The sequence below is a fragment of the Sitophilus oryzae genome, unplaced genomic scaffold (genome assembly GCF_002938485.1).
Source record: "Sitophilus oryzae breed Bouriz unplaced genomic scaffold, Soryzae_2.0 scaffold_85_pilon_pilon, whole genome shotgun sequence".
Taxonomy (NCBI): domain Eukaryota; kingdom Metazoa; phylum Arthropoda; class Insecta; order Coleoptera; family Curculionidae; genus Sitophilus; species Sitophilus oryzae.
The window spans coordinates 1,586,418-1,598,502 of record NW_022147483.1 but is presented as its reverse complement, the minus strand read 5'-3'; the positions used below and the strand labels follow the sequence as shown (position 1 = coordinate 1,598,502).

At 32.9% G+C, this 12,085-nt stretch overlaps 1 protein-coding gene across 1 annotated transcript; it reads right to left on the bottom strand.

Annotated features, from left to right (window-relative positions):
- Positions 1-6: 6 nt before the first annotated feature.
- LOC115890138 (SIN3-HDAC complex-associated factor-like) lies at positions 7-8,493 on the bottom strand. The gene is given in 8 exon segments (XM_030910290.1): positions 7-803; positions 2,924-3,082; positions 3,194-3,283; positions 4,632-4,693; positions 4,695-4,757; positions 6,740-6,893; positions 6,958-7,064; positions 8,475-8,493. Coding segments are annotated over 7 exon segments (930 nt in total). The 5' UTR covers positions 7,032-7,064; positions 8,475-8,493; the 3' UTR covers positions 7-475.
- Positions 8,494-12,085: the final 3,592 nt, after the last annotated feature.

Sequence of the window (12,085 nt, the reverse complement as noted above, 5' to 3'; positions counted from 1 at the left end):
ATTTACTGGCAGGCCGAATATGAATTAGACCTGTGTTTAGGGGGATTTCGAACCGCGTTCCTCAACCATATAACGTCTACCGACTTAGCGAGTGTCAAATCGATTTTTTTCACTCTTACCTTATTATAAGATAACAAAGATAGGAAAAGGGTAAAAAAAGCAACATAATAATAATAACTGATAACACAAAATTACTCTTTCTCCTGACCAACTCTCCATACACACACACAGAAAAAAAATACGTCATATAAACCTCCTTTTGTACATAACACGACAATAAAAATTCAACCGATTTTGTGCCTTAGACCTCTTTTTATCGTTACCTCTTTTAAGTACAAACTACAATAGATATATAAATAATATTCACAAATAAACTAAAAACAGACCTACCGAAGAGGCCTACAGAAGAATAGTATAAATCCTATGAATTTAACTTATTAGATCGATAAATACGAAAACAGATGGCGCGCGAGATTTAAATTTTCGCCGCTACCCGTTCAGAGTTCTTGTAACTGACACCACTGGACAGCGGCGCCACCGGTTCCGGCGTTGCCGTAACCACAGCGGACTCGGGCGACATTACCATGCCCTGATTGGAGGAATCGTCGTAGCCAGAGTCCGAACTGCTGTCGCTGTACAGTTTGGCCGCGGTACAGGGCAGAGGCACCTGAGTGGGAGGTACTTGAGTCGGCGCTTTCGATTTCCAAAGGGCTAGGCGTGCCACGCAGGGCTTTAGGTGGCTCGGGTCGACCATGATCTCGTCGTTGCGGCCGCGGAATATCGTACCACAACACACGGCTTCCCTGAAAGAGAATAGACACAATATTATTTTATTTTTTATTTATAGAAAGATTTTTTTTTATTTAGGGAAAGACCAAAGAGTACAGAAACGTAGAAGAGAATAGAAAGACAGAAGAGTATAGAAAGACTTAAGAGTATAGAAATAATATAAAAAAATATAGAGAGTATATTGGGTACGCCTCAAAAGTGGCTCACCCCTATAACTTTTTTATTTTTTTTAGATAAAAAAACGAGATTTATTATAAGACATAAATTAGGATTGATGGACGTATTCAATTGTTTTTTGTCACTTCCTGTTTCACCGGAAATGGCTACAGCTTTTGATTTTTAAATGGCATCCTCGGTATATTTTTACTTTATTCGATAAAAAATAACACTCTGAATAGAATGACATATCAACTTTTGACATTTTCGCTTAAAAAAATTGTGTTATAAATTTCAATCTAGAGTGCCATGGCTGTGTTAAAAACACTAATTTTTAATCAAGAGGCCTTGCAAAAATAGATTTTATCGTCTAATGTTTTTCGTGTCTTATCCTGACCGATTAAAAGATGCCCAAATCGTATTTTTAATCATATCTCAATTTTTTCAAATTGAACTGGGTGGCTCATTAGCATATTTGGAAAAAGCATTTTTTTACGATTAATTTGGTACCACACACTTGGTATTTCGAGTCAAATTGTCGTTATGAACCGTATGTTACAATTTCAAATAAATCATATGCGAAAATGTCAACAGTTGACCTGTGATATATGTTATTCTATTCAGAGTGTAATTTTTTATCGAATAAAGTTAAAAAATTCCGAGGGTATCCTTTAAAAATCAAAAGTTATTAGTAGTCATTTCCGGTGAAACAGAAAGTGACAAAAAATAACTGAATACGTCAATCAATCCTAATTTTTGTCATATACTAACATACCAAAATTCGTTTTTTATCTGAAAAAATAAAAAATTTATAGGGGTGAGCCACTTTTGAGACGCACCCGGTAGAGTACAGAAAGACAGAAGAGTATAAAGATAGAAGAGTATAGAAATATAGAAGAGTATAGAAAAATAGAAGAGTATAGAGAGATAGAAGAGAGTATGGAAAAACAGAAGACAGAAAGACATAAGAGGATAGAAAAACAGAAGGATATAGAAAGACAGAAGAATATAAGAGTTTGGAAAGAGAGAAAAGTATAGACAGAACAGTATAAAAATATAGAAAAGTATAGGACAAAAGGGTACAGAAAGACAGAAGAGGATAGAATAACATAAGAGTATAGAAAAACAGAAAAGTAGAGAAAGACAGAAGAGTATAAAGACAGAAGAGTATAGAAAGACAGAAGAGTATAGAAATATAGAAGAGTATAGAAAGATAGATGAGAGTATAGAAGGACAGAAGGCAGAAAGACATAAGAGGACACAGAAAAACAGAAGGGTACAGAAAAACAGAAGAGGATACATAAGAGTATAGAAAAACAGAAAAGTAGAGAAAGACGGAAGAGTATAGAAAGACAGAAGAGTATAAAGATTGAAGAGTATAGAAATATAGAAGAGTATAGAAAGATAGAAGAGAGTATAGAAGGACAGAAGACAGAAAGACATAAGAGGACAGAAAACCAGAAGGGTACAGAAAGACAGAGGAATATAAAAACACAAGAGTTTGGAAAGACAAAAAGTATAGACAGAAGAGTATAAAAAGATAGAAGAGTATAGGACAAAAGAGTACAGAAAGAGATAAGACGATAGAATAACATAAGATTATAGAAAAACAGAAGAGTAGAGAAAGACAGAAGAGTATAAAGACGGAAGAGTATAGAAATACATAAGAGTATAGAAAAATAGAAGAGTATAAAAGGACAGAAGAGTACAGAAAGACATAAGAGTATAGAAAAACAGAAGAGTATAAAGACAGAAGAATATAGAAAGATAGAAAAGTATAGACAGAAGAGTATAGAAAAGCAAAAGAGTATAAGATAGAAGAGTATAGAAAGGGGTGTATAGAAAGACAGAAGAATATAGAAAGACAGAACAGTATAAATAATAGTAAAGACAGTAACAGTATAAAAAGACAGAAGAGTTTAGAAATACAGAAGATTATTATAGAAATGTATGACAAAGTAGATTGGTATTTACTTACTTTTTCCAGTAGTTCAGATCGATAAATCCACTGATGCTTTCGGTCCTTTCGTCCCTTCTTCTCGATTTGCCTTTACGTCTGCGACTTCTATCCTGTTGCGATACTAACGAGTCTTCGTTGTCACTAACTCCAGGACTACCGTTTCCGGGCGAAGTTATACTAGAAAATTAATAAAATTTAGTCTGCGCAGGGTCTTGGAGATGCTATAAATAGTTACAAGTCAAGGAATCTCAGGTATATAAAGTATCGAGTCAAAAAATGAACACCTACCTAGGACCATCTTCTGAAAGGAAATCAATGTCAGCAATGTCCATGTCTTCAGCTGCGTCACTCTTGTCAGACAACGTAGGACTGTATTCCCTAAAACAGAGCATTAAATTTGATAAAACTTAATTTTTAAAAATAATACACTTTAGTTGATAATAATTCTTCTAATTGATTTATCTGCAACATTGTATATACCAAACTGGTCAACGAAACTGCGTGATCTGGATTTTAACGTGTATGACAGTGAGGTATTGCCAGATTTTGATCCAAAATTTCAAACCGCACAAGTAGGCGTTTACGAAAAATGTTGCATCTAGGGTTGGAACTTTATTTTCCACAATTAGTTACTCATTTTACTACAGCTGTAATAGATTATATTTAGCTTAGATGTATTTCTGTAGTATACATGAAAATAGTTTATTTTTTCTACACACGTTAAAACCGGCAACACTGTATGCCGGCCTTTTTATTTTGGCTCACTGTCTGCCAACCGGTCATTTATATTTATCTCTGTCGCGTGCATTAAAATACAGACCACGCAGATCAAGTGTCCAGGATGGTATAGACAAACTGTATTTTCTATCATTTCTGAGATGTTGCCTGTCGAAATCCTCCCAGACTCGTAGGACAGACTTTAGCAAACTAAACAATCATAAAAATATGATTATTACTGGACTAATAGCGATAAATAATTATACTTTTGAAGTTATAGAGACAAATAGTATAGTTACACAAATATCTCTAAAAAATGCAATAACGCATAAAATTCAAGGTTGTAAAAAGAAATAAACAATAAAACTATAATAAGTGCGATGACAAATTATCAATGTTTATATTTTTTCTTATCGAAAAAATTAAGTAACTCAGCTTATCTAATCGACATGTACAAACCAAACATATTTATGTGAGTGAATAAACAGACTAAAGATTTATTTTTCTTAATTTTACAAAAAAAAATAAACTCAATAACTCAATATTCAAATTCTTCATTACCATATAAAGAATTTTTTTATAATCTTTCTCATAGGTCCGTTTATTGATCCACCCTGTATATTTTAGCAAAATTCTTACAAAATAACATATTATAAAAATTACCTGGCTATAATTCATAATATCATAAACAAATTAAAACACACCCATTAGGGATTCAAACAAAATTGCAGAGTAATAACTTTTCGTCCATAACTGTATAAAAACTGAGTAGTGATAAAATACAGAGTGTCCCAATATTCCGTGGACATATAGTTTTATGTCCACAGAATATTGGGACACCCATATATGAACAAATCATTTTATTGGGACTTTTTTAACTTATATTTTTTTTATAATTGTAAGGAAAATACTAAAAATAATAAACAAACTGGTTATTTACTATAACAATTTAAAAAAATACAACAATTGAACACCTTCGGTGATGAAAATACATAGAAACAATCAAAACCAACTCACCTTTCTGAAATGCTTCTTCTTTTTCACCTTGTCGTCCATCTTTTCCTCCGTTACCTTTTGTTTTCGTCTTCAGTTTGGTGAAGGACTTCATGCCGGGGGCCGCCCTAGCGTCCACCACCTGTTTGGGGTACCAAAGTTGCATTTTATAAACTTTAAACATGCTCGGATCGCGTTAAAACTGCGATCGAATCGGACAAGAAATCTCGGAACGACTTTTTTTGGCAGATTCCTGACAGATAACAAAACGCTGACAATCGCATTGTTGATTTTTTTCCGCAGGTAACTACGCGTACGTAAGAATTTCTGATTTTTTATAGTTTTTCGAAACATACAATAAAAATATGAGTTAATATGTTATATCTTTTACAATAATTATTTTTCGATCTATTAAAGTATTTAAACGTTACAAAAGCAAGTGTAACTTAGTACTTATTTGATGAATAGATATAGGGTATATTTAATATAGGTATACTTTTTTATAGCTTTTTAGGACAATTTTTTTATAATTTTTACAGTTATCTTTCGTTTTATCATAAGTTAAAAAAATGATTTTTTTTAATTTAAATCCATGATTAAAATAAAAAAATCCGTTGATTTAAATCATTGCACCCTGGTCCCTAGTCTATAGGTACCGGGTGTTGCATCGTCGAGCGGGACATAGGAAATCCCATGCAAATTTTAATGGGGTCAATTATTGGCTTCCCTAATTATTTTAGAGAATAATTCTATTTAGGTTTATTGAAGAGCACTAAAACCCACATTCAAAAGAATAACTTTCGATATTTTTGATTAGCCCGTTTACGAGTTATCGCCGATTTCTTTTTAAATATTTCTCCTTTCTTATGGCCCGGTATTTACTTATGAGCACCAGTCAAGGTAAAAGATAACTGTCAAATGAAGTTGTCATTTCAGAAATATATCCTATGAATATATCTATTTAGTGCTTTATTATTATTATTAAAAACTCATACCTACATAGAAAATATTAGTCATGAAATACACTACCAAAGAAAAAGTATTGATGATTAAATGGTATTATCAAGGAAATAGTTATCAAAAGGTGTCGGACATGTTTGCTGCTCTGTATCCGAATAGACCGACACCTGGAAAATCTACAATCCCAAGGAATATCCAGAGATTTGAGACCAAAGGTACTCTAATAAATAACTGCAGATCTGAAACAAGGCAGGAACAAAGAGAAGATGCAAGAAATGATACCGACTTTTAATGATACCGAAGTTTTATTGTGCGTGGAAGAGAACGATGGAAAGATCAGCACAAGAAAACTTGAGGATGAAATAGGAATAGATCACACTACAACGTTTCGAATTTTGAAACGACATAAATACTATTCCTTCAAATATGAAAAGCACCAAGAGCAACGAGATGGGGACGAAATACGGCGGCAGGCGTTTTGTTTTGATATGATGGAAAGAGCAAACACGGATAGGGAATTTTTAAAAAACATATGTTTTACTGACGAATGCACGTTTACCTTAAATAATGAACCCAATGTTCAAAATTATTGATATTGGAACAAAGAAAACCAACACAGGTTTGTCGAAACAAGGACGCAATATCCACAGAAAGTAAATGTTTGGGCAGGGATATTCGGACACAGTATTATCGGGCCATTATTTCTTACGCGAAATTTAAATGCAGAATATTATTGGAACTACTCGAAAATCATATTTAATCTACTTTACATGATACCGCTAGGGAAAATCAGGAAATTTGGTACCAAATGGATGGCTGCTCGGCACATAGTACCCCGGCTGTTCGGGAATATTTAGACAATAGTTTTAACGGAAACGCTATTGGCCTAAATCATACAGTAAATTGGCTAGCAAGGTCTCCTGATATTTCGGCAAATGATTTCTTTCTCTGGGGCCATTTAAAAAACAGGATATACAAGGATAAAAAATACCCAAATCTAGATTTTGAATGTGGGTTTAGTGCTCTTCAATAAACCTAAATAGAATTATTCTCTAAAATAATTAGGGGAGCCAATAAATGACCCCATTAAAATTTACATGGGATTTCCTATCTCCCGCTCGACGATGCAACACCCGGTATATGCAAGTCTACGTATTTACTTACATGTCTCCAATTTCTATCTGACCCCACTGGTAACTTCTTCCACCTTTTGACCAATAGCACGCAAGCATTGCAAATCTCTCCTTGCCTGGGCGACGACAGTTTGAAGCATTCCAAAAAATCATCCTCGTACTTTTTGCTATCGGTAAACCTAGAACTATGTCCAAAAAAGGGTTATATATGAAAAAATATGATAGAAAAGAGGGTAGAACCTGTATTACCTGCTAGATTTCGCTTTGCATATGCAACACCCCGTAGACGACCGGTAAACCTTAGGTCTATGGAAGGAGAACATGATTTTTTAAGGTGATGTGATTGAATGTAGGACCTGAAAAGAAAAAATTGTATAATTATTTTTTTCACTTATAATATCACAAGAGCTTAAATTATTTTCGGAAATTTTTTTGAGGGCACGAATATTTTGAAAATTATCCCGAGTCGAAGACGAGGGATAATTTTCCTAAAATATTCGTGCCCGAAAGAAAATTTCCAGGAATAATTTAAGCTTGCGTGGTATTCGGTAAGAAAATTTCACACCTAAATTTGAAAAAAAAATATTAATCCAACATGACATTTTAAAATAATTTCAATTTGTTAAGTTGGCCAAGGTATTGATGTTTTTGACATATTATGTGTTTTGTCATTTTTGTTTGCGATTCTGTCATTAAGTTATTACTAGTTTTAAAACGTCTGTACGTAGAGTAAGAAGTGTATAGCGAAATGTCGCGATTTGGAAAAGTAAACCAACAAGTCATTAAAGAAGAAATTGAAAATATAAAACCAGATAACACCCGAAAATCAAAATCAAGTGTATGGAAACAGTTTGTTGAATTTTGTGATGAAAAGTCGTATAATATTCATGAGTGTATGAGTGTAGTACAGCTGGCTACTATACTGGAGGACTACGCATTTAATATGAAAAAGAAAAATTTTGAAGATTATAAGGAAAGTGTGGTCAAAGTGATGTGGAACTCTACTGCTAAGCAGTTGCAAGAAATTTATTACGAAAAATATAAAATAAAATTTAATCCGTTTTCTGATGTGGAATTTGTGACCGCCAGAGCTGCACGCGATGCTAAGCGCAAAATACTACAGAGAGATTCAGCAAAAAGAAAAGTGAGTGCTTCAGCCTTAACCAGTGACGAATACAAAAAAATTATTGAAATGTGGGATGAAAATACTCCAGATGGGTTGCAGCGTAAATTTTTTCACATAGTTTCACATGAGCTGGCATGGAGAGGAGGGGAAGGACATTCTGCTTGTATCCAATACTTCAAAGAAGAAACTGATAATTTCGGAAACCCAAAAGGTCGGATAGAATATAATCCAATTTTCTCTAAAACCACACAAGGTGGTTCTAAAAAACTGTCGGATAGTAAATGGTTGATTAGAAATTTCGAAAATCCACAAATGTGTCCGGTTCGCTTGTTTAGAAAGTTGATGGAAAAAAGGGGAAATCTTATTCAAACCGACAGACTATTCTTAACACCAAACCCATACTGGAATCAACCCAATTCGAAAGGATGGTACAAGAATAGCCCAGTTGGTAAGAACATTGTATCTTCATGGTTTAAATCAGCAGCTTCAGATATAGGAATTGACACTAAAAAAGTTAAAATAACCAATCATTCTGCAAGAGCAACAGCTGTTTCGAATTTGGCCAAGAAAGGAGTTGGTGAACAACAGCTCATTAAAATTACTGGACATAGTAATAGTCAGTCGATCAAACCTTACTTACAGTTGGACGCTGAACATCATCAACAGATGATTGAATCCATGAGGAGCATTTCATCAAGTACTAGCCAGTTCAATCATGATCAGAGCACAATGCAAAATAAAACAGAAAATACCCAGATTCAAACCACCAATTCAAGCCAGCCTACAAACATTTACAATAATTGTGTTTTTAATATTAATAAAACCTATAATTACTAAATGTGTTTCGTTATTATTTTGCTATATTAGTCGATATCATTAAAGATTTGGCATTGAAGATAATTCAACATGAAATAAATTCTAAAAAAATCATATAGATATATCCATCATATTTCGTTAAATAGAAAAATACCAGCTTTAGTTAAATAAAGGCGGCAGAACTATATTTTTTAGAACATGGCAATTTCGAAGAAATTCATATGTAGGTATATCTAACATATTTCCTTAAATAAAAAATATTACCAACCTTAGTTACATCAAATGCTAAAACTCAAATGGGTAATATTTCAATATATAGACATTGTAGTTCATTCACATTATGATTGTAGATCTTATGTTTACCTTTTCAACTGTCAAAAATTTCCACTAAAGTTTTCAGGCGCCTCGAAAAAATTTCCGAAATTTTTTCAGTTGGTTATGGTAACTAGTCAACATTAAAGCATGTTATTGGTTGAAAAGTAGAGGTGTGAAATTTTCATTGTATAATACGTGTGATTTATAGTATACAACGTTTTCTTATTTCTTTTAATAGAAATAATTATAAATAATATAAAATAAATAATTGTAAAGTTAAACAATATTATTTATTTACTTATAATACAGAGGTCTAAAGGCTTCTCTACACATAACGTTTTACCTGACAGTTTTGCAATGCGGTTATATCGATTACCAAAAAACTTTTAGTTACGTCATCGAGGGCACGATTATTAAATTAAATGTTACCACCAACCGTGGACATATTCGGCGCCGGGCTAACTAACTGGAATTTAAATTTCCCGCTGGAAATTCAGTTGGTAGCTCTGTTCGCGACCTTATTAAGAATACTTTGAGCTGAAAACCGATAGTAATGGCCCTTTATGTCCTTTAAAGTAGCCGTTAAAGAAATGAGTTTTGTTGATGTAAATAATAACTTAATGATTAACTTAATAATTAATTTACGTTATGTTTTATTTGAACGTTTTGACTGAAGAGGTAAGACTGACAGGTAAAACGTTAGGTGTAGACGTAACTTTAGCAAATCTTAGACATACGTTTTTTTTTTATTTAACACAGTTATTTTTATTTTCTATTCGTTATTAAAAGATATTTATAGTAATTGGTTGTCTCTTTGATTATTATAAACAATAAAATTTAGTAAACAACGTACGTGTTTCTCTGCGAATTGAAAAACAACAAAACCAAACATACGTGACTTTTCAGTTCTATTTTTATTTCGTTTTGTATTATTTGTTGATGCGTCGAACAACGTGGATTTAAAAATAACACTTTAAAGCCAATAATCGTAAATTCGAAGAAAAATAATAATCACTAGGAGGCGCCATTCATTATAAATTATTTAGACAATGAATATTGTTAGATGTAGTGTTGGTGAAATAAAAAATATTCAAGAAAAATATACCGGGTGCGTCTCAAAAGTGGCTCACCCCTATAACTTTTTTATTTTTTTTTTAGTTAAAAAAAAACGAAATTTGGTATGTTAGTATATGACATAAATGAGGATTGATTGACATATTGAATTTTGTTGATTAATGACTACAACTTTTGATTTATAAATGGCACCCTCGGTATTTTTTTACTCTATTAGATTGAAAATGATACTCTGAATCGAATGACATATCATATGTCAACTTTTAACACATTCGCTCAAAAACAAATTGTATTTTAAATTGAAATGTAGAGTGGCGATTGCTGTGTTAAAAACACTAATTTTTAATCAAGGAGCCTTGGAAGAATAGATTTGATCGTCTAATATTTTTAGTGTCTTGTCCTGACCGGTTAAAAGATGCCCAAATTGTATTTTTAATTATATCCCAATTTTTTCAAATGGAACGAGGGTGGTTCATTAGCATATTTTGAAAAAGCATTTTTTTAGGAATAATTTGATACCACACACTTGGTATTTCGTGTCAAATTATCGTTATGAACCGCATGTTACAATTTCAAATAAACCATATGCGAAAATGTCAAAAGTTGACATATGATATGTCATTCTATTCAGAGTGTCATTTTCTATCGAAAAAAGTAAAAAAATACCGAAGGTGCTATTTAAAAATCAAAAGTTGTAGTCATTTCCGGTCAAACCGGAAGTGACAGAAAACAACTGAATATGTCAATAAATCCCAATTTATAATATATTAATATATATTCCAACATACACACCAAATCTCGTTGTTTTATCTGAAAAAATAAAAAAGTTATAGGGGTGAGCCACTTTTGAGACGCACCCGGTATATATGTACGTTAAAGTATAATTGATATACAGTATGTCCCCGCATTGTCTTTACAAGAGGAAAAACTTTTTTATTATTGTTATTTTAGAGAAAATTAAAAAAAAAATATGGTTGTTAAAGCATCACATTTTCCGATAACTATTATCACCCCTTCTGTAGCTTCTAAATAAATTTTGTGCTTCATTAACATTTTAAAAAAAGCAAGAAATATGACGTTAATTCTAAACCAAAAATTCTACCAATAACAATCTACCAAAGAATGAAAATGAAATTATATTACCATAGAAAAGCGTTTTGATTTTTAGGACTTTGTTTTTTTTAATTTGCTCTAAAAGGGTATGGAAATTTGGAAAAGTATAAACGGGTTTAACCATTTTAGAACAAGCAATTTTTTATGAAGAATGCATTTTTTCCAAAATGCCAATAATAAAAAAGCTTTTCCTCTTGTAAAGACAATCCGGGGACATACTGTATAACTACTGTATAAGACAAAATCAGTTCCGATTTTCCTGTGTAGCGTCCAGCCTAACATCACTGGTCAGCTAATTGGAATAAGCCATGGAAACGCTTGACCCATGCCTGGCCATCGCTGGGTATTATTTATACGTGTCGGTAGCCTCGGTACCAGATCTAAAAAACGGCTCTCTGGGCTATTTTTAGCCCGTCGGGCAAGACAAGACACGAGGAAAGTGGACCATTGACTCGAGATTGTGGAATTTTGTTTACTGTTTACGCTGCACAACTCTTTGTCAATGCAATAGCTCCGAACGCACGTACGCATACAAACATCACACATCGGTACTATTCCACTTATTAGGATGCATTTTGTTTGTACTTATTCTCATTGAAGAGTCCAGGGGGAAAACATGATAAGCGCCATTTTACAGGAGAGCCCTGGACCGGTTGGTGATTATCAAGTTCTTTCCCTGTATATATATACAGGGTACCAAAAAATAGTGTATCTAACCACAGTGGGTGATTCTACAGATAAAAATAAAGCAAAAAGTTCCTACGAACATATCTCCTAAAATGCTTCCCGAAAACGTTACAGCCCTCGAAAGATTAAATAAAAATAATATATTTTGTTTATTTTTCAGAACATTGGTAAACCGTTTTTCCCGTGGTACTCTTACACACAATTTAAATTAGGATAATATTGATTTTGCCCCCCACGTGTCAAAAA